Raw genomic sequence first — 25,305 nt, 5'->3', positions numbered from 1 at the left:
ATGGTATGTCAGGTAGTTCCTATTATGTTGTTAAGTGGTTGCTATGGAGTTGATTAGTGGTTGCTAGGTACTTGCTATGCTATACTTGCTAGGGTGGCTACTATGAAGTTGCTATGTTGTCTCAGGTGGTTACTTTGCTGTTGCTAAGTGGTTGCCAGGTGGTTGCAATAGAGTTGATTAGTGGTTGCTAGGCACGTGCTATGCTATACTTGCTAGGATGTTGCTAGGTGGCTGCTAGAAAGTTGCTATGGTATCTCAGGTGGTTACTATGGAGTTGAGTAGTGGTTGCGAGGCACTTGCTATGGTATCTCAGGTAGTTCCTATTATGTCATTAAGGGGTTGCCAGGTGGTTGCTATGGAGTTAGTGGTTGCTAGGCACTTGCTATGCTATACTTGCTAGGGTGTTGCTAGGTGGCTGCTAGGAAGTTCCTATGGTATCTCAGGCAATTCCTATGATGTCACTAAGTAGTTGCGAGGTGGTTGCAATGAAGTTTAGTGGTTGCTAGGCATGTGCTATGCTATACTTGCTAGGGTGTTGCTAGGTGGCTGCTAGGAAGTTGCTATGGTATCTGAGGCAGTTCCTATTATGTTGTTAAGTGGTTGCCAGGTGGTTGCTCTGGAGTTGATTAGTGGTTTCTAGGCATGTGCTATGCTATACTTGCTAGGGTGTTGCTAGGTGGCTACTATGAAGTTGCTATGTTATCTCAGGTGGTTACTTTGCTGTTGCTAAGTGATTGCCAGGTGGTTGCAATAGAGTTGATAAGTGGTTGCTAGGCACGTGCTATGCTATACTTGCTAGAGTGTTGCTAGGTGGCTGCTAGGAAGTTGCTATGGTATCTCAGCCAGTTCCTATTATGTTGTTAAGTGGTTGCCAGGTGGTTACTTTGCTGTTGCTAAGTGGTTGCCAGGTGGTTGCAATAGAGTTGATTAGTGGTTGCTAGGCACGTGCTATGCTATACTTGCTAGGATGTTGCTAGATGGCTGCTAGAAAGTTGCTATGGTATCTCAGGTGGTTGCTATGGAGTTGAGTAGTTCCTATTATGTCATTAAGGGGTTGCCAGGTGGTTGCTCTGGAGTTGATTAGTGGTTGCTAGGCACTTGCTATGTTATCTCAGGTGGTTACTTTGCTGTTGCTAAGGAAATTGTGTATTTTACAGTATAAATTATATAGAAATTGTAAATTTTACAGTAGAGATGATGTAGAAATTGTACATTTTACAGTATAAATTATATAGAAATTGTAAATTTTACAGTATAAATTATATAGAAATTGTAAATTTTACAGTAGAGATGATGTAGAAATTGTAAATTTTACAGTAGAGATGTTGATATAAATAATGTTGAAAGTGCATTTACAGAAGACAGAATGGAGAATAGTGTATTTAGGACCCTGGGGAGCCTTTAGTAGAGCAGGCAAATTACACACACACACACACACACACACACACACACACACACACTCTCTCACACACACACACACTTCTCCAAGATTGGCCACATCGCTGCAGGCTGTGGAGCAGGGTGGTGAGCCTGCAGGGCAGAGGTGAGCCCGGGTGGCTGAGGGAGCTCCGCTGAGCTGCAGTCCAGCCCAGTCCAGCCCAGAGGTGAAGCTGCGGACCCCTGAGGACATATGGGACGGGCTGGAGGTGAGGACAGTGGCCTGAGGGACAGCAGATGTCTCTGAAGCAGAAATCTTCACCATGACGAATGTGAGTGTCTACAGGCTGAGTTTGAGCTCCTCACTTTCAGCAGCCCGGGGAATCAGAGGGGCGCTCCGGGGGGAGAGCGGGGGGGGGGGGGTCACTCCTGAGTACAGCTGGTCAGTTTTGGGTGTTGAATGTTAGAAGAGCTGAGAGGTTCAGCTGGAGTCTGCTCGCTGTTTGCTGCCTGAGCCCTATTTCCATAATGTTAAAGCGTTGCTAGGATACCGCCCGTCCCGTATCAGAAGCAGCGTTCACGAGCTCCTAAATTACTGTGAATAAATGTTTTTTAGTGCAGCGTTCATGAGCTCCTAAATTACTGTGAATAAATGTTTTTTAGTGCAGCGTTCATGAGCTCCTAAATTACTGTGAATAAATGTTTTCTAGTGCAGCGTTCATGAGCTCCTAAATTACTGTAAATAAATGTTTTCTAGTGCAGCGTTCATGAGCTCCTAAATTACTGTAAATAAATGTTTTCTAGTGCAGCGTTCATGAGCTCCTAAATTGCTGTAAATAAATGTTTTCTAGTGCAGCGTTCATGAGCTCCTAAATTACTGTAAATAAATGTTTTCTAGTGCAGCGTTCATGAGCTCCTAAATTGCTGTAAATAAATGTTTTCTAGTGCAGCGTTCATGAGCTCCTAAATTACTGTAAATAAATGTTTTCTAGTGCAGCGTTCATGAGCTCCTAAATTGCTGTGAATAAATGTTTTCTAGTGCAGCGTTCATGAGCTCCTAAATTACTGTAAATAAATGTTTTCTAGTGCAGCGTTCATGAGCTCCTAAATTACTGTGAATAAATGTTTTCTAGTGCAGCGTTCATGAGCTCCTAAATTACTGGGAGTAAATGTTTTCTAGTGCAGCGTTCATGAGCTCCTAAATTACTGTAAATAAATGTTTTCTAATGCAGCGTTCATGAGCTCCTAAATTACTGTAAATAAATGTTTTCTAGTGCAGCGTTCATGAGCTCCTAAATTACTGTAAATAAATGTTTTCTAGTGCAGCGTTCATGAGCTCCTAAATTACTGTAAATAAATGTTTTCTAGTGCAGCGTTCATGAGCTCCTAAATTACTGGGAGTAAATGTTTTCTAGTGCAGCGTTCATGAGCTCCTAAATTACTGTGAATAAATGTTTTCTAGTGCAGCGTTCACGAGCTCCTAAATTACTGTGAATAAATGTTTTCTAGTGCAGCGTTCATGAGCTCCTAAATTACTGTAAATAAATGTTTTCTAATGCAGCGTTCATGAGCTCCTAAATTACTGTAAATAAATGTTTTCTAGTGCAGCGTTCATGAGCTCCTAAATTACTGTAAATAAATGTTTTCTAGTGCAGCGTTCATGAGCTCCTAAATTACTGTAAATAAATGTTTTCTAGTGCAGCGTTCATGAGCTCCTAAATTACTGTGAATAAATGTTTTCTAGTGCAGCGTTCATGAGCTCCTAAATTACTGGGAGTAAATGTTTTCTAGTGCAGCGTTCATGAGCTCCTAAATTACTGTAAATAAATGTTTTCTAGTGCAGCGTTCATGAGCTCCTAAATTACTGTAAATAAATGTTTTCTAGTGCAGCGTTCACGAGCTCCTAAATTACTGTGAATAAATGTTTTCTAGTGCAGCGTTCATGAGCTCCTAAATTACTATAAATAAATGTTTTCTAGTGCAGCGTTCATGAGCTCCTAAATTACTGTGAATAAATGTTTTCTAGTGCAGCGTTCATGAGCTCCTAAATTGCTGTAAATAAATGTTTTCTAGTGCAGCGTTCATGAGCTCCTAAATTACTGGGAGTAAATGTTTTCTAGTGCAGCGTTCATGAGCTCCTAAATTGCTGTAAATAAATGTTTTCTAGTGCAGCGTTCATGAGCTCCTAAATTACTGGGAGTAAATGTTTTCTAGTGCAGCGTTCACGAGCTCCTAAATTACTGTAAATAAATGTTTTCTAGTGCAGCGTTCATGAGCTCCTGAAATTACTGTGAATAAATGTTTTCTAGTGCAGCGTTCATGAGCTCCTAAATTACTGTAAATAAATGTTTTCTAGTGCAGCGTTCATGAGCTCCTAAATTACTGTAAATAAATGTTTTCTAGTGCAGCGTTCATGAGCTCCTAAATTACTGTAAATAAATGTTTTCTAGTGCAGCGTTCATGAGCTCCTAAATTACTGTAAATAAATGTTTTCTAGTGCAGCGTTCATGAGCTCCTAAATTACTGTGAATAAATGTTTTCTAGTGCAGCGTTCATGAGCTCCTGAAATTACTGTGAATAAATGTTTTCTAGTGCAGCGTTCATGAGCTCCTAAATTACTGTAAATAAATGTTTTCTAGTGCAGCGTTCATGAGCTCCTAAATTACTGTAAATAAATGTTTTCTAGTGCAGCGTTCATGAGCTCCTAAATTACTGTAAATAAATGTTTTCTAGTGCAGCGTTCATGAGCTCCTAAATTACTGTAAATAAATGTTTTCTAGTGCAGCGTTCACGAGCTCCTAAATTACTGTGAATAAATGTTTTCTAGTGCAGCGTTCATGAGCTCCTAAATTACTGGGAGTAAATGTTTTCTAGTGCAGCGTTCATGAGCTCCTAAATTACTGTAAATAAATGTTTTCTAGTGCAGCGTTCATGAGCTCCTAAATTACTGTAAATAAATGTTTTCTAGTGCAGCGTTCATGAGCTCCTAAATTACTGTAAATAAATGTTTTCTAGTGCAGCGTTCATGAGCTCCTAAATTACTGGGAGTAAATGTTTTCTAGTGCAGCGTTCACGAGCTCCTAAATTACTGTGAATAAATGTTTTCTAGTGCAGCGTTCATGAGCTCCTAAATTACTGGGAGTAAATGTTTTCTAGTGCAGCGTTCACGAGCTCCTAAATTACTGTGAATAAATGTTTTCTAGTGCAGCGTTCATGAGCTCCTGAAATTACTGTGAATAAATGTTTTCTAGTGCAGCGTTCATGAGCTCCTAAATTACTGTAAATAAATGTTTTCTAGTGCAGCGTTCATGAGCTCCTAAATTACTGTAAATAAATGTTTTCTAGTGCAGCGTTCATGAGCTCCTAAATTACTGTAAATAAATGTTTTCTAGTGCAGCGTTCATGAGCTCCTAAATTACTGTAAATAAATGTTTTCTAGTGCAGCGTTCATGAGCTCCTAAATTACTGTAAATAAATGTTTTCTAGTGCAGCGTTCATGAGCTCCTAAATTACTGTGAATAAATGTTTTCTAGTGCAGCGTTCATGAGCTCCTAAATTACTGGGAGTAAATGTTTTCTAGTGCAGCGTTCACGAGCTCCTAAATTACTGTGAATAAATGTTTTCTAGTGCAGCGTTCATGAGCTCCTAAATTACTGTAAATAAATGTTTTCTAATGCAGCGTTCATGAGCTCCTAAATTACTGTAAATAAATGTTTTCTAGTGCAGCGTTCACGAGCTCCTAAATTACTGTGAATAAATGTTTTCTAGTGCAGCGTTCATGAGCTCCTAAATTACTATAAATAAATGTTTTCTAGTGCAGCGTTCATGAGCTCCTAAATTACTGTGAATAAATGTTTTCTAGTGCAGCGTTCATGAGCTCCTAAATTACTGGGAGTAAATGTTTTCTAGTGCAGCGTTCATGAGCTCCTAAATTGCTGTAAATAAATGTTTTTTAGTGCAGCGTTCATGAGCTCCTACATTACTGGGAGTAAATGTTTTCTAGTGCAGCGTTCACGAGCTCCTAAATTACTGTAAATAAATGTTTTCTAGTGCAGCGTTTATGAGCTCCTACATTACTGTAAATAATTGTTTTCTAGTGCAGCGTTCATGAGCTCCTACATTACTGTGAATAAATGTTTTCTAGTGCAGCGTTCATGAGCTCTTTAAATTCTGATGTTTACTGTAGGCTAGCTTGGGACAGTGAACTCCTTACAACCTCAGGGGACGTTTTGTGCGCTGGTTGCTTGACTGTAGTGATCCTGACCCCACGTGAAGGCAGCGCTCGAGCAGATCAGTGTGTGTCAGCATGACTAGTGATTAGATCTGCTAGGCAACCAAACAAACTTACCTGCTCATTTTCCACAGGCCTCCTTCCTGCTCTTTGAAAATGGCCTCTCTAAGTTAAGCCAGATTAATGAGACTGTATAGCAAAACCTTGTATGTGCATTCTAAACATTCATGACTGCATTTACACTACATGTCCACATATTTATGGACACCCCTTCTAATTAATGCATTCTCCTACTTTAAGCTGTGACAGATCTGCAAATGCACACACACAGCTTGTCTAGTCCCTGTAGAGAAGAAGTACTGCCAATAGAATAGGACTCTCTGGAGCAGATGAACTTCATGACCCTATTGGCTCCATGCTGCCTAATGGATGGCGGAGCTCCATCCAGGACTTTTGGGATGAGCTGTGGAGTTGGGGATGATTCATTAGAAGGGGTGTCCACAAACATTTGGACATTTCTCCTATATGTACTTATATTACAATTGGCCATCACGACCATGCTGTAAACCAAACGGTCAGCTCAAGCTGGTCAAGCTGGTCGAGCTGGTCGAGCTGGTTAGCTGGCATAGGGTTTGCTTTCTTTTGAGCTTGATGGCTTAACTGGTCTACCAGTGTGACCAAACTGACTGACCAGCATAATAATTAGCATTAATTGACCAAGCTGGTTCATCGGCACGACCACTGAACTAGTGAAACCAGCTAGTTCTCAAATGACAACATACGCTATGCTAGCCAAGAGCCATGCTGGTCAGCCAGCTTACCGGTATAGGGTATGTTTTGGCCTGGAGGACCTGGTGGACCATCTGGCTAGGCCTGAGCTGGGTGGCTAGGGCTTTTTCAGCAGGGTGGGCGCTATCGGTTGTAAATGTACAGGCCAACTGGATTTACTTACTCTTACTCACAGCGTTAGCATTTAGCCTGAAGGGCAAGCAGTGTGTCAAACCTTTCCACAACAGCATGGCCCTCAGTGGAGATAGCGCCATGTTATCTGGCTCATTTCCCTGGCAAATTGGCTTCTGAGCTCTGGCTTGTATGTAAAGCTGAAGACTGTTCTTCGGTTTCAGGGCTATACTTGCACTAGAGAACTAACTGCAGGCTTTAATTAGCTTCGGTTCTGGAGCAGCAACCAACTGCGCCGCTCATCCCTCTGGAAAACATGCCTGGGCTAATCTAGGCTGAGGCCTGTAGATCATCAGCCACGAAAACAGAAGGATGACTAAAGCTAAAGAAGACTAAAGACTAGTCGCTAAACACTGCCAGCTCTGGGTCCAAAATTAAGTAGTATACCATAGTAAGATGCTGCTACTATCTGTAGCCGTGTGTCGTACGTTAGTCCATGCTTATAGATAACAGGCAGTCCTACAGTATCAGAAGCCACCTAATCAGGTCTGTTAGAGATTACCGAACACCTCCACACAGTCTGAGGAGAGCGTGAGGATGTAGGCGTGCAGCTAGCACCATGCTAACTGGTGGCACTAGGCCTTCGCCTTATAGGCACCCTGCTAGAAACTCAGCATAGGCCAGCATAGCGGGTCATTAGAAGGGGCGTCCACAAACATTTGGCCATTTCTCCTATATATACTTATGTTACATTAGGCCAGTACGGCCCTGCTGTAAACCAAGATGGTTGAGCTGGTCGAGCTGGTTGAGCTGGCATAGGGTTTGCTTTCTTTTGAGCTTGATGGCTTAACTGGTCTACCAGTGTGACCAAACTGGCTGACCAGCATAATTAGCATTAATTGACCAAGCTGGTTCATCGGCACGACCGCTGAACTAGTGAGACCAGCTAGTTCTCAAATGACAACATCTGGCCGTTGTTCTTTGCACTGTGTGGACATTTCCTGATGAATGGACCAATAGAAATGCTCCAACATGAGGAAGTGACCATGCTAATTCAGTTTCCATTAGCTACGTTAGCCTCGTAGCGCTAGTGATCTGAAATGTGCTCTGGTGGACACATTTAACCCTTCTCTGTGTTTCAGATGAGCTGTTTGGAGCGTCGGTTGAGACGCACAGCGCCGGCTCGGGGGGTCAGCAGGAGTGAGCTGGTCACTGCTCCGATCCACTCCAGGGTGAACGGATGGTCACTGCCTCTCCATGTCCTCCAGCTGGTGGCCTGGCTCATGTACAGCTTCATGGCCATTGTGGGTTTCGGGGTGTATATCCCGCTCCTGCCTGTACCATGGAACTACGTTGCATATGGGGTACCTAAACCAATATATATATATATATACTCTTCACACCATGCCTTCATTACATACACAATATTTGGACAAAAGTATTGGGACACCTACCTATTCCACCTGCAGGAGCTTTTACAGCATCCCATTCTAATATGGAGCTGGTCCTCCTTTGCTCTAAGCCTTACCTGACCTGTGAGGACTTTAACAAGGCCTGATGAAACTGATGATCTCCTCACATTTGATGATGAGCAGCAGTTAGACCGTAGGGCCGGTCTAGAGCTGTGAAATTACACTCCATAAAAACCCAGTTCTGAGTACATTTATCTTCCCTTCTTTCTCAGACTCTAGAGTCTACTACTAACATACTGCATGGTGAGGAGTCTGAGAATAGAAAGGTCTCCCCTATTCCATGCGATAGAGGGCGCTCTAACCTGCAGATGGGAATAAACAGTGAACAGATTGAGGGGGCGGAGCAAACTGAAAAACTCTTGTTTTCATATGTCCAGGTTTTCTCCTGGTCTGTAACTGGAGAGTGGGTGTCAGACCGGCTCATACACTGTCAGAGCCCTTCCACACACAGGCCTGACTCGTACTGTAAATGCAGAGTGTGTGTATGGGGTGAGGTCAGTGGTCAGTGCTTATGTAGTTAATTGGAAAAGACATAAAGGCTTGATTTAGCTGTAAACAGTGGAGCTTTTCTATATGAGTCAGATTCAGGCCGTGTCACCACTAGAGTAGCCTCTCTATCCTCGATGACTAAGGCTCATTGAATTGACCCCCCTGTCCTGTCTGACACTGCTGGACTCACACACTGCTTTCAGTGTTCAGTGGGGGTTAAAAGCTCTGTTAAAACGGTCACAGGGGCCCTGAGTGGTAAGACACTGTCACTATGACCAGAGGGCCGCTAGTTCAAATCCAGGTCCAGGGCCAGAGAGAGCTCATGTGGCCTTGCTCTCTCCAGGGTGGGTAGGTGGTGCTTTCTCCCCACATCACTACACACTACTCCAAGCGGGTTGGTCGCCTCCCCAGGCCTTTACCCTCCCAGTGTCTGGAGCGTTGCATGTAATAGGGGAAAAATTGTATGGGTTGGGTACAAAAATATGGACAAAAGTATTGGGACACCTACCCATTACACCTACAGGAGCTTTTCTGACCCCCATTCTAAACACATAGGCTAGGTATTAATATGGTGCTGGTCCCCCTTTGTATGGGTTGGGTAATCGGTACAAAAATATGGACAAAAGTATTGGGACACCTACCCATTACACCTACAGGAGCTTTTCTGATCCCCCATTCTAAACACATAGGCTAGGTATTAATATGGTGCTGGTCCCCCTTTGTATGGGTTGGGTAATCGGTACAAAAATATGGACAAAAGTATTGGGACACCTCCCCTTTACACCTACAGGAGCATTTCTGACCCCCATTCTAAACACAGGCTAGGTATTAATATGGTGCTGGTCCCCCTTTGTATGGGTTGGGTAATCGGTACAAAAATATGGACAAAAGTATTGGGACACCTCCCCTTTACACCTACAGGAGCTTTTCTGACCCCCATTCTAAACACATAGGCTAGGTATTAATATGGTGCTGGTCCCCCTTTGTATGGGTTGGGTAATCGGTACAAAAATATGGACAAAAGTATTGGGACACCTACCCATTACACCTACAGGAGCTTTTCTGATCCCCCATTCTAAACACATAGGCTAGGTATTAATATGGTGCTGGTCCCCCTTTGTATGGGTTGGGTAATCGGTACAAAAATATGGACAAAAGTATTGGGACACCTACCCATTACACCTACAGGAGCTTTTCTGATCCCCCATTCTAAACACATAGGCTAGGTATTAATATGGTGCTGGTCCCCCTTTGTATGGGTTGGGTAATCGGTACAAAAATATGGACAAAAGTATTGGGACACCTACCCATTACACCTACAGGAGCTTTTCTGATCCCCCATTCTAAACACATAGGCTAGGTATTAATATGGTGCTGGTCCCCCTTTGTATGGGTTGGGTAATCGGTACAAAAATATGGACAAAAGTATTGGGACACCTACCCATTACACCTACAGGAGCTTTTCTGATCCCCCATTCTAAACACATAGGCTAGGTATTAATATGGTGCTGGTCTCCCTTTGTATGGGTTGGGTAATGGTGATCCAGTTGGGGAGAAAATTGATAATAATATCCTCTTGTATGCAGGTGATCGGCACAGCGTTCGTCTTACACTTGCTGACTCATCTGGCGGCGGTGACCGTAGACCCGGCTGACTATAACGTCCGGCTGAGGAAGGATTACTCCAGCCCCATGCCTGTGTTCGATAAGAAGAAGCAGCCGCATGTCATCCACAATCAGCACTGCTACCTGTGTGAGGTTGATGTGTATGTATACAGCCGTACGTTACTCATTATATCAGAGTCATGGACAGAAGTTTGCAGACGCTCATCGTGGATATGAAGGTGATGGTAATAATGGGTTTTCAGTGGGTTCTTTGAGGGGTGCCATGGAAGGACCACTTGAGAGAAATGTGTGAATGTGAAGAACCCTTTTAAAAGGCCCGAAGAACCTTCACATCTTCACACTGACACATCTGGTTCTTTAAAGGAACCATTTGAAGCACCTTGATTTTTAAAAGTGTACAGGAATTTGAATCTACGAAACCCATGGCACTGTGGATCTCATGCCTCCTATCAGGTGTAAGCAACTTTCCACACTGACTTCCTTTGGAAGGTATGGATCTTTCTCCTCCTATAAAGTTGCTGTTCTGGAGATACGAGGAATTTGCAGGACAGAAACAGTGTGCATTTACATTTATGGCATTTAGCTGACACTCTTATCCATGGTTACTCATATTACAGAAGTGGGCCAATGCCATGTTAGGAGTCTTGCCCAAGGACTCTTACTGGTGTAGCACACCCAGACTGGGAATCGAACCCTGGTCTCCAACACGGTGTAGTAGCTTACTGGCAGCTAGTGGTTTTATCTGTTGCTCCACACCAACCAGAAATACCATCAATATGATCTTCTGGCAGAATCCTATTTGGATATCTGACCACTCGTCGTAGCAGAATTCAATGAAACAGGCTTTGAGAAGCCTCCCCCAGAGCATGAGGCTACCGCCACCATGTTTGACAGTTGGTATAGTGTGTCTGACCTTTACTCCTCTAAACGTAGCTCTGGTCATTATCAGATCAACTGTAGTCAAGCTCGAAGATGGCAGTTTTAGAGTTGGTCGTCTTTCTTGCACAACAGCCTCTCAGCCCATAGTGATGTAGAACTAGCTGTAGACTGTAGACAGTGACTCTGGGCTTCCAGCAGCTTCCAGTTAATAGCAGGCCTGTGACATTGCATTAGTCCTTGCATTGTTCCTAGACCACCAGAGCCAATTTCCTCTCAGCAGAGAGTGACCGTTTGGGTCTTCTTCCAGGCCTACAAGTGGCTACACCTCTCAATAACTTGTGCAGTATTTTGAAATGATGATCCTGAGGATCTTGAGGATCCTGTAGTTGTTTAGAACTTGCTCCAGGAGATCTGGTTCCTGGCTTGTGTAGATCTACGATCATCCTTCTCAGATTTGCACCGAGTTTCTTGGACTCTCCCATTGTACCTCCCATGTCCTGGTCAGTCCAAAGAGAGCTGTTAAACAAACCCCTTTTATGTGGCACTGAGAAGATACCCACTGTAGCCAATCATGATCACTAGCAGGACGTTAAGAGCTCTCGGTCTTGGCAAGTTAAAAGACATTTAGGGACTTTCAGCACCAGTAAATGAATCTTCTAAGTGGGTGTATAGATATTTTTGACCCTGTGCTGATTTCAGGAAACAAAACTGACCACTGTCTATACAATTAATACATAAGTAACCCCTATAATTATAACTTAAATACTATAGATTTGATAGATACTGAATGTATGCCAACTTGCTCAAGGTTAACAGCTGCCCCCCCCCCCCCCCCCTGCAGGGGGTCTAAGGTGAAACACTGCAGCAGCTGCAACAAGTGCATCTCTGACTTCGACCACCACTGCAAATGGCTCAACAACTGTGTAGGCGGGAGGAACTACTGGTACGGAGAAGCTTCAGTACTGAACAGGAATGTGTTATCGGAAAAGTGGGAAAGACATTCCTAAACCTTGGAATTCTGTCTTTTCTGTTGTTGCCCCCCCAGGCTGTTTTTCGTGGCGGTTCTCTCTGCTGTGTTTGGGGTGTTGCTCCTGGTCGTGGTCATCCTGTTCTTCTTCATCGAACATTTCGTGAACCCCACTAGTCTGCGTACGGCAGCAGCTTTTCAGGGTGAGTATGACTTTTGCCCATGATAGCTAATGCAGTCGAGGGGGTGGTCCATCTCGGCTGGCTAACGAGTAGTATGATAGCTAATACAGTCGAGGGGGTGGTCCATCTCGGCTGGCTAACGAGTAGCGTGATAGCTAATACAGTCGAGGGGGTGGTCCATCTCGGCTGGCTAACGAGTAGCGTGATAGCTAATGCAGTCGAGGGGGTGGTCCATCTCGGCTGGCTAACCAGTAGCATGATAGCTAATGCAGTCGAGGGGGTGGTCCATCTCGGCTGGCTAACGAGTAGCATGATAGCTAATACAGTCGAGGGGGTGGTCCATCTCGGCTGGCTAACGAGTAGCATGATAGCTAATACAGTCGAGGGGGTGGTCCATCTCGGCTGGCTAACGAGTAGCATGATAGCTAATACAGTCGAAGGGGTGGTCCATCTCGGCTGGGTAACGAGTAGCATGATAGCTAATACAGTCGAAGGGGTGGTCCATCTCGGCTGGCTAACGAGTAGCATGATAGCTAATACAGTCGAGGGGGTGGTCCATCTCGGCTGGCTAACGAGTAGCATGATAGCTAATACAGTCGAAGGGGTGGTCCATCTCGGCTGGGTAACGAGTAGCATGATAGCTAATACAGTCGAAGGGGTGGTCCATCTCGGCTGGGTAACGAGTAGCATGATAGCTAATACAGTCGAGGGGGTGGTCCATCTCGGCTGGCTAACGAGTAGCATGATAGCTAATACAGTCAAGGGGGTGGTCCATCTCGGCTGGCTAACGAGTAGTATGATAGCTAATACAGTCGAGGGGGTGGTCCATCTCGGCTGGCTAACGAGTAGCATGATAGCTAATACAGTCAAGGGGGTGGTCCATCTCGGCTGGCTAACGAGTAGTATGATAGCTAATACAGTCGAGGGGGTGGTCCATTTCAGCTGGCTAACGAGTAGCATGATAGCTAATACAGTCGAGGGGATGGTCCATTTCAGCTGGCTAACGAGTAGCATGATAGCTAAAACAGTCGAGGGGGTGGTCCATTTCAGCTGGCTAACGAGTAGCATGATAGCTAATACAGTCGAGGGGATGGTCCATTTCAGCTGGCTAACGAGTAGCATGATAGCTAATGCAGTCGAGGGGGTGGTCCAACTCGGCTGGCTAACAAGTAGCATGATAGCTAATGCAGTCGAGGGGGTGGTCCATCTCGGCTGGCTAACGAGGAGCATGATAGCTAATACAGTCGAGGGGGTGGTCCATCTCGGCTGGGTAACGAGTAGCATGATAGCTAATACAGTCGAAGGGGTGGTCCATCTCGGCTGGGTAACCAGTAGCATGATAGCTAATGCAGTCGAGGGGGTGGTCCATCTCGGCTGGCTAACGAGTAGCATGATAGCTAATACAGTCAAGGGGGTGGTCCATCTCGGCTGGCTAACGAGTAGTATGATAGCTAATACAGTCGAGGGGGTGGTCCATTTCAGCTGGCTAACGAGTAGCATGATAGCTAATACAGTCAAGGGGTGGTCCAACTCGGCTGGCTAACGAGTAGCATGATAGCTAAAACAGTCGAGGGGGTGGTCCATTTCAGCTGGCTAACGAGTAGCATGATAGCTAATACAGTCGAGGGGATGGTCCATTTCAGCTGGCTAACGAGTAGCATGATAGCTAATGCAGTCGAGGGGGTGGTCCAACTCGGCTGGCTAACGAGTAGCATGATAGCTAATGCAGTCGAGGGGGTGGTCCATCTCGGCTGGCTAACGAGTAGTATGATAGCTAATACAGTCGAGGGGGTGGTCCATCTCGGCTGGCTAACGAGTAGCATGATAGCTAATACAGTCAAGGGGGTGGTCCATCTCGGCTGGCTAACGAGTAGTATGATAGCTAATACAGTCGAGGGGGTGGTCCATTTCAGCTGGCTAACGAGTAGCATGATAGCTAATACAGTCGAGGGGATGGTCCATTTCAGCTGGCTAACGAGTAGCATGATAGCTAAAACAGTCGAGGGGGTGGTCCATTTCAGCTGGCTAACGAGTAGCATGATAGCTAATACAGTCGAGGGGATGGTCCATTTCAGCTGGCTAACGAGTAGCATGATAGCTAATGCAGTCGAGGGGGTGGTCCAACTCGGCTGGCTAACAAGTAGCATGATAGCTAATGCAGTCGAGGGGGTGGTCCATCTCGGCTGGCTAACGAGGAGCATGATAGCTAATACAGTCGAGGGGGTGGTCCATCTCGGCTGGGTAACGAGTAGCATGATAGCTAATACAGTCGAAGGGGTGGTCCATCTCGGCTGGGTAACCAGTAGCATGATAGCTAATGCAGTCGAGGGGGTGGTCCATCTCGGCTGGCTAACGAGTAGCATGATAGCTAATACAGTCAAGGGGGTGGTCCATCTCGGCTGGCTAACGAGTAGTATGATAGCTAATACAGTCGAGGGGGTGGTCCATTTCAGCTGGCTAACGAGTAGCATGATAGCTAATACAGTCAAGGGGTGGTCCAACTCGGCTGGCTAACGAGTAGCATGATAGCTAAAACAGTCGAGGGGGTGGTCCATTTCAGCTGGCTAACGAGTAGCATGATAGCTAATACAGTCGAGGGGATGGTCCATTTCAGCTGGCTAACGAGTAGCATGATAGCTAATGCAGTCGAGGGGGTGGTCCAACTCGGCTGGCTAACGAGTAGCATGATAGCTAATGCAGTCGAGGGGGTGGTCCATCTCGGCTGGCTAACGAGGAGCATGATAGCTAATACAGTAGAGGGGGTGGTCCATTTCAGCTGGCTAACGAGTAGCATGATAGCTAATACAGTCGAGGGGGTGGTCCAACTCGGCTGGCTAACGAGTAGCATGATAGCTAATACAGTCGAGAGGGTGGTCCATCTCGGCTGGCTAACGAGTAGCATGATAGCTAATGCAGTCGAGGGGGTGGTCCATCTCGGCTGGCTAACGAGTAGCATGATAGCTAATACAGTCGAGGGGGTGGTCCAACTCGGCTGGCTAACGAGTAGCATGATAGCTAATACAGTCGAGGGGGTAGACCAGCTTGACTGGCTAACGAGTAGCATAATAGCCAACACTGCTAACATTGCTTAAGAGTAATAGAGCAGGGGGGAGAGCGCCATCTACCCACCTGGAGAGAGCACAGCCAATTGTGCACTCTCAGATTCCGGCTACTGATGGCAAAGTGGCCTGGCTTGGGATTCAAACTTGTGACCCCTGGTCCACAGTGGCAGCGCATTAGACTGCTGAGCCACTCCGAGGCTGACCTGACCTTTTAAACTGACCATGGTCCTCCGTGTATGACCTGTCTCCGGTCTTCATTCGTCCCAAATGTTACTCACCATTATTATGTCCTCTGCCGAACTACGATGGCTTAAAAAAGGGCAGCTGCAGTGCTGTGTCCGGCGCTTCATACGTTAGCGTGTTGATCTCTCTCTCTGTTCAGGTGTGAAGGAGAATGGGACTTGGTTAGCCTTCCTGCCCCTGGCTCCGGTTCAGACCAGCTCAGCTAGTCTGCTTGTGTTAGCCTTCGTCACCATCATCATTGCTCTGGCCTCTCTCCTGATGCTGTGCCACTTGCTGGTCTTCCATATATACCTGTGTAAGTGTACACATGCGGTCAGTTTTCACAGTTGTGTGGGTGGTGGGTGGTGCGTGTTACTCATCCTAAAAGTGCTGGATGGAGCTCCTCCACCATCATTCCAGAGATCACAGCTCTTCCACTGTTCCACAGCTCCTCAGTGCTGGGGGGCCTTGTACCCCTCTCTAGTCCATGGTCCATGGTGCCCTATTTTATTGGCAGTACTTCTCTGCAGGGACTAGACAAGCTGTGTGTGCATTTGCACATGTGTGTCATTCATTAGAAGGAGTGTCCACAAACATTTGGACATTATTAAGCACTAGCATTGAGCTGTATTCTCTGGAATGATGGATGGTGGAGCTCCATCCAGTACTTCTGGGATGAGTTGGGGAGTTGGGGATGATGAGTTGGGGTGGTGATCATCATCTTCCAACATCCTGACCTCACTAATGGTCATGTTGCTGAGTGCAATCAAATCCTCACAGCAATGCTCCTCCTCCAAAATAGTAGCAAACCTTCTTCTCTGGACAGTAGAGACAGTTACTCCAACAAAAGCAGGATCACATTTATTTATACCCTTGATTTCAGAATAAACAATGAATGAACAGGTGTCCCAATACTTTTGTCCACATGGTGTAGCAACCACTTGCAAGAGCATTGCAACTGCCCAGCAGCTGCATAGTAACCACCTGGGATACTATCGCAACTGCTAAGTAAGAGCAAAGCAACCATTTTGAAAAGCACAGCAACTGTCTAGCAAGCGCATAGCAACCACCTGAGATACCATAGCAACCGCCTAGCAACTGCCTTGTTTTAAGTTTGTAAGTGAGGAATTCTTCAAAAACTTCAGTTTTGCCAAAAAAGTGTTTATATGCCTTTGTGTCTCTTTCTCTCTGTGCAGTATGTAAAGGCATGAGCACATATGAGTACGTAGTGAAGCAGCGTCACTTACAAAGCTCCAGGGATCAGGGAGGCGGAGCCACACAGCCAACCCAGTCCAGCGCTGTTGCAGCACAGGTAAGATCTTCCATAAACACCAGAGAACATATATACAAATATTTCTTTTAGAGACTGTAGCTCCGCCTCCTCAGTGTATATCACAATACCTACATTTAGAGCGTTATTAATTAATATTCACCCTAATGAGAGACTGTAGCTCCGCCTCCTCAGTGTATATCACAATACCTACATTTAGAGCGTTATTAATTAATATTTACCCTAATGAGAGACTGTAGCTCCGCCTCCTCAGTGTATATCACAATACCTACATTTAGAGAGTTATTAATATTCACCTTAATGACAGACTGTAGCTCCGCCTCCTCAGTGTATATCACAATACCTACATTTAGAGAGTTATTAATATTCACCCTAATGAGAGACTGTAGCTCCGCCTCCTCAGTGTATATCACAATACCTACATTTAGAGAGTTATTAATATTCACCCTAATGAGAGACTGTAGCTCCGCCTCCTCAGTGTATATCACAATACCTACATTTAGAGAGTTATTAATATTCACCCTAATGAGAGACTGTAGCTCCGCCTCCTCAGTGTATATCACAATACCTACATTTAGAGAGTTATTAATATTCACCCTAATGAGAGACTGTAGCTCTGCCTCCTCAGTGTATATCACAATACCTACATTTAGAGAGTTATTAATATTCACCCTAATGAGAGACTGTAGCTCCGCCTCCTCAGTGTATATCACAATACCTACATTTAGAGAGTTATTAATATTCACCCTAATGAGAGACTGTAGCTCCGCCTCCTCAGTGTATATCACAATACCTACATATAAAGTGTTATTAATTATTATTCACCCTAATGAGAGACTGTAGCTCCGCCTCCTCAGTGTATATCACAATACCTACATTTAGAGAGTTATTAATATTCACCCTAATGAGAGACTGTAGCTCCCCCTCCTTAGTGTATATCACAATACCTACATTTAGAGAGTTATTAATATTCACCCTAATGAGAGACTGTAGCTCCGCCTCCTCAGTGTATATCACAATACCTACATTTAGAGAGTTATTAATATTCACCCTAATGAGAGACTGTAGCTCTGCCTCCTCAGTGTATATCACAATACCTACATTTAGAGCGTTATTAATATTCACCCTAATGAGAGACTGTAGCTCCGCCTCCTCAGTGTATATCACAATACCTACATTTAGAGAGTTATTAATATTCACCCTAATGAGAGACTGTAGCTCCCCCTCCTTAGTGTATATCACAATACCTACATTTAGAGAGTTATTAATATTCACCCTAATGAGAGACTGTAGCTCCGCCTCCTCAGTGTATATCACAATACCTACATTTAGAGAGTTATTAATATTCACCCTAATGAGAGACTGTAGCTCCTCCTCCTCAGTGTATATCACAATACCTACATTTAGAGCGTTATTAATATTCACCCTAATGAGAGGCTGTAGCTCCGCCTCCTCAGTGTATATCACAATACCTACATTTAGAGTATTATTAATATTCACCCTAATGAGAGACTGTAGCTCCTCCTCCTCAGTGTATATCACAATACCTACATTTAGAGCGTTATTAATATTCACCCTAATGAGAGACTGTAGCTCCGCCTCCTCAGTGTATATCACAATACCTACATTTAGAGCGTTATTAATATTCACCCTAATGAGAGACTGTAGCTCCTCCTCCTCAGTGTATATCACAATACCTATATTTAGAGCGTTATTAATATTCACCCTAATGAGAGACTGTAGCTCCGCCTCCTCAGTGTATATCACAATACCTACATTTAGAGCATTATTAATATTCACCCTAATGAGAGACTGTAGCTCCTCCTCCTCAGTGTATATCACAATACCTACATTTAGAGCGTTATTAATATTCACCCTAATGAGAGACTGTAGCTCCGCCTCCTCAGCGTATATCACAATACCTACATTTAGAGCGTTATTAATATTCACCCTAATGAGAGACTGTAGCTCCTCCTCCTCAGTGTATATCACAATACCTACATTTAGAGTGTTATTAATATTCACCCTAATGAGAGGCTGTAGCTCCGCCTCCTCAGTGTATATCACAATACCTACATTTAGAGCGTTATTAATATATATTTACCCTAATGAGAGACTGTAGCTCCGCCTCCTCAGTGTATATCACAATACCTACATTTAGAGCATTATTAATATTCACCCTAATGAGAGACTGTAGCTCCTCCTCCTCAGTGTATATCACAATACCTACATTTAGAGTGTTATTAATAATCACCCTAATGAGAGACTGTAGCTCCTCCTCCTCAGTGTATATCACAATACCTACATTTAGAGTGTTATTAATATTCACCCTAATGAGAGGCTGTAGCTCCGCCTCCTCAGTGTATATCACAATACCTACATTTAGAGCGTTATTAATATATATTCACCCTAATGAGAGACTGTAGCTCCGCCTCCTCAGTGTATATCACAATACCTACATTTAGAGCATTATTAATATTCACCCTAATGAGAGACTGTAGCTCCTCCTCCTCAGTGTATATCACAATACCTACATTTAGAGTGTTATTAATAATCACCCTAATGAGAGACTGTAGCTCCGCCTCCTCAGCGTATATCACAATACCTACATTTAGAGCATTATTAATATTCACCCTAATGAGAGACTGTAGCTCCTCCTCCTCAGTGTATATCACAATACCTACATTTAGAGTATTATTAATATTCACCCTAATGAGAGACTGTAGCTCCGCCTCCTCAGCGTATATCACAATACCTACATTTAGAGTGTTATTAATATTCACCCTAATGAGAGACTGTAGCTCCGCCTCCTCAGTGTATATCACAATACCTACATTTAGAGCGTTATTAATATTCACCCTAATGAGAGACTGCAGCTAGAGATAAACATCTGATTGACAGGCTTTAGCTATGCATAAACACTTTGCATGAATACATACTGGTCCAAAATAGCAACAGTAACTAAGGCAGGCTGTATGATCAGTCGGACTGGGGATGTTTATTTCTTGCTGGTCAGGTTGTAGATGAGTCACAATACCAGACATTAGCGTAATTAAGCAATCTGCAGCTGGATTACAGAAGGAAAGGTGTGAAGTGATGCTACGCTAATACAGAAATGTGCTTTTCTGCTCCCAGAACCTCGGGCCTATGGATATGTCCATAGACTGTGACGCTCCACTGTCCAGCAGAGCAAGGTATGTTTGTTTTGCATAACCATGGGCTGAATCTGCATCACTTTATTCTTATGGCACTGCTAACTGTTAGTTAGCTTGCTAGCATAGCTTTCTGTTGCTGGCAGTGAACAATGCTATATAATTAAAGGTTAGTTTCAGCACAAAATACCAAACAAAAGCATATATTAAGCACATTATGCATCTGTGTGACTTTGAACCTGAGACATAAAGTCAGGGACAATGATAATAATACTAACCTGAGACATAAAGTCAGGGACAATGATAATAATACTAACCTGAGACATAAAGTCAGGGACAATGATAATAATACCAACCTGAGACATAAAGTCAGGGACAATGATAATAATACTAACCTGAGACATAAAGTCAGGGACAATGATGATAATAATACCAACCTGAGACATAAAGTCAGGGACAATGATAATAATACCAACCTGAGACATAAAGTCAGGGACAATGATAATAATACTTACCTGAGACATAAAGTCAGGGACAATGATAATAATACTAACCTGAGACATAAAGTCAGGGACAATGATAATAATACTAACCTGAGACATAAAGTCAGGGACAATGATAATAATACCAAGCTGAGACATAAAGTCAGGGACAATGATAATAATACTTACCTGAGACATAAAGTCAGGGACAATGATAATAATACTAACCTGAGACATAAAGTCAGGGACAATGATAATAATACTAACCTGAGACATAAAGTCAGGGACAATGATAATAATACCAACCTGAGACATAAAGTCAGGGACAATGATAATAATACTAACCTGAGACATAAAGTCAGGGACAATGATAATAATACCAACCTGAGACATAAAGTCAGGGACAATGATAATAATACCAACCTGAGACATAAAGTCAGGGACAATGATAATAATACTAACCTGAGACATAAAGTCAGGGACAATGATAATAATACCAAGCTGAGACATAAAGTCAGGGACAATGATAATAATACCAACCTGAGACATAAAGTCAGGGACAATGATAATAATACTTACCTGAGACATAAAGTCAGGGACAATGATAATAATACTTACCTGAGACATAAAGTCAGGGACAATGATAATAATGCTCACCTGAGACATAAAGTCAGGGACAATGATAATAATACTTACCTGAGACATAAAGTCAGGGACAATGATAATAATACTAACCTGAGACATAAAGTCAGGGACAATGATAATAATACTAACCTGAGACATAAAGTCAGGGACAATGATAATAATACTTACCTGAGACATAAAGTCAGGGACAATGATAATAATGCTCACCTGAGACATAAAGTCAGGGACAATGATGATAATACTAACCTGAGACATAAAGTCAGGGACAATGATAATAATACTTACCTGAGACATAAAGTCAGGGACAATGATAATAATACTAACCTGGGACATAAAGTCAGGGACAATGATAATAATACCAACCTGAGACATAAAGTCAGGGACAATGATAATAATACTAACCTGAGACATAAAGTCAGGGACAATGATAATAATACCAAGCTGAGACATAAAGTCAGGGACAATGATAATAATACTTACCTGAGACATAAAGTCAGGGACAATGATAATAATACTAACCTGAGACATAAAGTCAGGGACAATGATAATAATACCAACCTGAGACATAAAGTCAGGGACAATGATAATAATACTAACCTGAGACATAAAGCCAGGAACAATGATGATAATACTAACCTGGGACATAAAGTCAGGGACAATGATAATAATACCAACCTGAGACATAAAGCCAGGAACAATGATGATAATACTAACCTGAGACATAAAGTCAGGGACAATGATGATAATAATACCAACCTGAGACATAAAGTCAGGGACAAAAAGTGGGACATCTTTTTATCTTTTTGGTTAGATTCACCCTAAACACTGCTTGGAAAATATGTGCAATCTTTAGCTAGTTAGCATAGCTTTCTGTTGCTGTCGGCTGAGTTGCTATATAATGCTATATAATCAAAGCTTCATCCTGGCACAAAATATCTTTCCTCATGTTCCTCATGAATTTATTTTAGCTTGGTGAATTCAAGTGTGCCACTGAATTGCATAGCAATAAATGCCCTAAAAAAATCTAGTGAACCCATATTAATCCAGCTACCTGAGCATACGATTAAGGTAATAATAGTATAATATTCTATTTATAATATACTATTATTACTAATATACTATAATATGTATAAATATAATAAATATAATATAATATTTTTAGAATAATATAAAAAAAAAAACTGAAGCTATTTAGCTCTTAAAGAATGTGTGGTTTGTTAAACGCTGGATATAGATTATTTAAAAGAAAAACAATGCTGAAAAATGGTGCTTTGAATTAGCATCATTAGCCAAAATGCTAAAATTAGACGCCAACATAATGTGGCATATTCTGTTTGTGTGCAGCCAGTTTACACATTTAACCAATAATCCACCAGACTCTCTAATTACACCAATACGAATAATATCATCACTGTCAGCTCAAGTAACCCTTTAATGAGGTTTTTCTCCCTCTCTGTAGTATCTTCAAGTACCAGAAGAGGGGGCAGATGTCCAGTGGACTCTCGGGAACCATCTGCTCTGAGGTCTTTCAGCCTTAAGAATAGTGCTGTTACTGTGCTCCTATGTAAGGTAAACAGACCTGGTGCTTTACCACAGCGTCTCGTTTTTTGTAGATGGACCACTTACCTCAAGCTGTTGATGGAGAAAGTCATCCAGACTACGGCTCAAAAGCCTCCACACATATAATACCAGGTGAGATCAGGTGACCCCTGTCAAACTCCCAGGATACTTTCAAATGTGGGTTTCTTTGGCGTGATGCAGCACCTGATCTTACTGATGCTCTCATCGAAGGTGGATCAAAGGTGCCATCAAATCTTTCTCACAGCAATGTTCCAACATCTAGCCTAAAGCCTTCCCCAGAACCTTAGAGGCTGTTACTGCAGAATCCCCTGGATTTCAGAAGAAACATCAGGTGTACAGATACTTTTGGATATAATGGGTCTATTAAGGTTTATTATGGTTAACTAACTCACGTCTCCTCCGTTCTGCAGTATGTCTCACTTTTATCTGATTGGCTGAGCAGAAGTTGTTATTAAATGAATGAGCTTTGAGATCCTTCTAAAGAAAGTTGAGTTATCCCATTGGTTTCTGGGCATGTGCTCAAAGGTCCAGGCCACTGGAGGGCCTACGTGAGCAACTTTAGCGAAATATGATTTTTTTAAGGTTACAAGGCCAATTGCTGCAACCACCACTGACATGTTCATCTGCATTGTATATTTTGTGTAAATAAATATAAATATTTTTATAAATAAAAATAAAAGAGTAGGTAGTTTGGTAGATGCCAGATTTCACAAAAACCGTAAAATAATAATAATAATAATAATAATAATAATAATGTGTTTTAAATGCTGTGTGTTTTGCTCTCAGGTGAGGCTCCGGTGAGTTGGTGTTTGAGTCACATGGAAAGCCCTCAGGTCCAGCAGAGCAGCACTGTCGGGCACAGTCAGGCTGAGGGACGTCCTATCATCCAGAGCCCCCTGGGAACCACCATCGTAGACACCACAGTCGTCCACCAGCAGCTCATACACTCATAAACTGTACTTTTGTAGATCAGACACACGGTGTGTCCAAAATTTTGTGGACACACCTTCTTCTTATTAGAGAATTCTAAACCTGCAGATGCTTTTTTAAAGAAAATGAATATATGAATATGAAGAATCTTTATTTTAGGAAAGAACCTTTATATAAAATTCAGTTTCCTTCCATTTTTTTTTACAACAGAGATCCGCGTCTGAGCCTCTTTTGAGCAAATCAATGGCGACAGTGGCAGGAAATACTCCCTCCGAGCAAGAGGAAGAAACCTTGAGAGGAACCAAGAGTCTAAATGGGGAACCAATTACAAGCATTCAAATGGGTAGCAAAGGAGTAGAGGAGAGCCGGGTTTGGGCAGTAGCGAGGTAAAACAGCCAAACCAGGGCATCTCAAAGCAAAAAACAAACAGGGAGGAAAGAAAAACGAAGTGCTTAGGGGAGTTGTGGCAAATTGAGGCAAATCCGCCAAGTGGGAGAAACTGGTCCAGAAGCCAGGCAGGCAGCAGTACTCAGCCCCAAACAGACTAGGACAAGCATCAAGCAGACAGTAGGGGGAAGAGTGAAGGTTCTTTAGACCTTTGCAAGGAACTTCACACTCACACATCTTTATTACAGACGTGTAGATCATACATACTGTACGTCAACACAGTTTAGTCATTCCCTCTTGATGACAGCAGTGCTGGTGTAGCATGTTTGTGATTGGTTTGTGTGGAACTGATGCACACATTTCAGTGCAGTGTTACAGAGTTACTGTTTTTGTGCTTTTATTAAAAACAGAGCAGATGAGTGGAGTCAGTCTGTGTGTTCATTACATCGCTGCAGATCAGGCTGTTAGTCTTTGAGAGTATATACTAAAAAACATATAGTTTGAATAGACAGACTTTAGATATAGAGACAGACAGATATATGGACAGAAAGGGAAGTAGATAGACATACATATAGATCAACAGACAAACATAGCTATACAAACAGACGGAAGTTTGGACTGATGGATGAAAGGACGGATGGATAGATAGACAGACAAGCAGACGGATAGGCAGATATATAAATAGACAGACAGGCAGACAAATGGATAGACAGGTACACAGACAGATAGAGAGATAGGCAGATAGATAGACATGCAGACAGACATACAGTCAGGCAGACAGATAGAGAGAGAGCGAGAGACAGCCAGATAGATAGATAGACATACAGACATGTAGACAGGCAGACAAATAGATAGAGAGATAAACGGTTATATAGACATACAGGCAGACAGAAAGATAGATAGATGGATATACATATAGATAGATAGACAGACAGACAGGTAGGTAGATGTATAGATATAGATAGATAGATAGATAGATAGACAAACAGGTAGGTAGATATATAGATAGACAGACAGGTAGGTAGATAGATAGACAGGTAGGTAGATAGATAGACAGGTAGGTAGATAGATAGATAGATAGATAGATAGACAGGTAGGTAGATAGATAGACAGGTAGGTAGATAGATAGATAGATAGATAGATAGACAGACAGACAGGTAGGTAGATAGACAGAAAGACAGGAAGGTAGGCAGATAGATGGATAGATAGATAGATAGATAGATAGATGGATGGATGGACGGATGGACGGACGGACGGACGGATGGACAGACAGGTAGGTAGATAGATAGATAGATAGATAGATAGATAGATAGACAGACAGACAGACAGACATCATCACTATATATATATATATATATATATATATATATATATCCCACTACTATATACATCCATGTCATCTAAAATAAAATAAAGCCTCAAAGCCTAAAG

At 42.9% G+C, this 25,305-nt stretch overlaps 1 protein-coding gene across 2 annotated transcripts; it reads left to right on the top strand.

The window, feature by feature from the left end:
- Positions 1-1,500: 1,500 nt before the first annotated feature.
- On the top strand, positions 1,501-24,298 carry zdhhc11 (zDHHC palmitoyltransferase 11). Of its 2 annotated transcripts, XM_072659721.1 has the most exons (11): positions 1,501-1,709; positions 7,651-7,872; positions 10,056-10,234; positions 11,815-11,916; positions 12,019-12,143; positions 15,567-15,722; positions 16,603-16,718; positions 19,833-19,891; positions 22,436-22,499; positions 22,590-22,668; positions 23,344-24,298. In XM_072659721.1, exons 1-11 carry the CDS (start codon positions 1,701-1,703, stop codon positions 23,508-23,510), a joined length of 1,278 nt encoding a protein of 425 aa, XP_072515822.1. In that variant the 5' UTR covers positions 1,501-1,700; the 3' UTR covers positions 23,511-24,298. The 2 variants fall into 2 exon arrangements, with proteins under 2 accessions (XP_072515822.1, XP_072515823.1); XM_072659722.1 differs by lacking the exon at positions 11,815-11,916.
- The last annotated feature ends 1,007 nt before the right edge of the window (positions 24,299-25,305 follow it).

The sequence above is a fragment of the Salminus brasiliensis genome, chromosome 1 (genome assembly GCF_030463535.1).
Source record: "Salminus brasiliensis chromosome 1, fSalBra1.hap2, whole genome shotgun sequence".
NCBI classification, from domain to species: Eukaryota; Metazoa; Chordata; class Actinopteri; order Characiformes; family Bryconidae; genus Salminus; species Salminus brasiliensis.
This window is presented reverse-complemented; position numbering and strand designations above follow the sequence as displayed.

Bases quoted from the DNA above. Each gene is read 5' to 3' on its own strand.
- zdhhc11 (XM_072659721.1), top strand. The intron at 12,144-15,566 runs GTGAGTATGACT...CTCTCTGTTCAG, and splicing joins TACGGCAGCAGCTTTTCAGG to GTGTGAAGGAGAATGGGACT. The intron at 22,500-22,589 runs GTCTTTCAGCCT...CGTTTTTTGTAG, and splicing joins CGGGAACCATCTGCTCTGAG to ATGGACCACTTACCTCAAGC.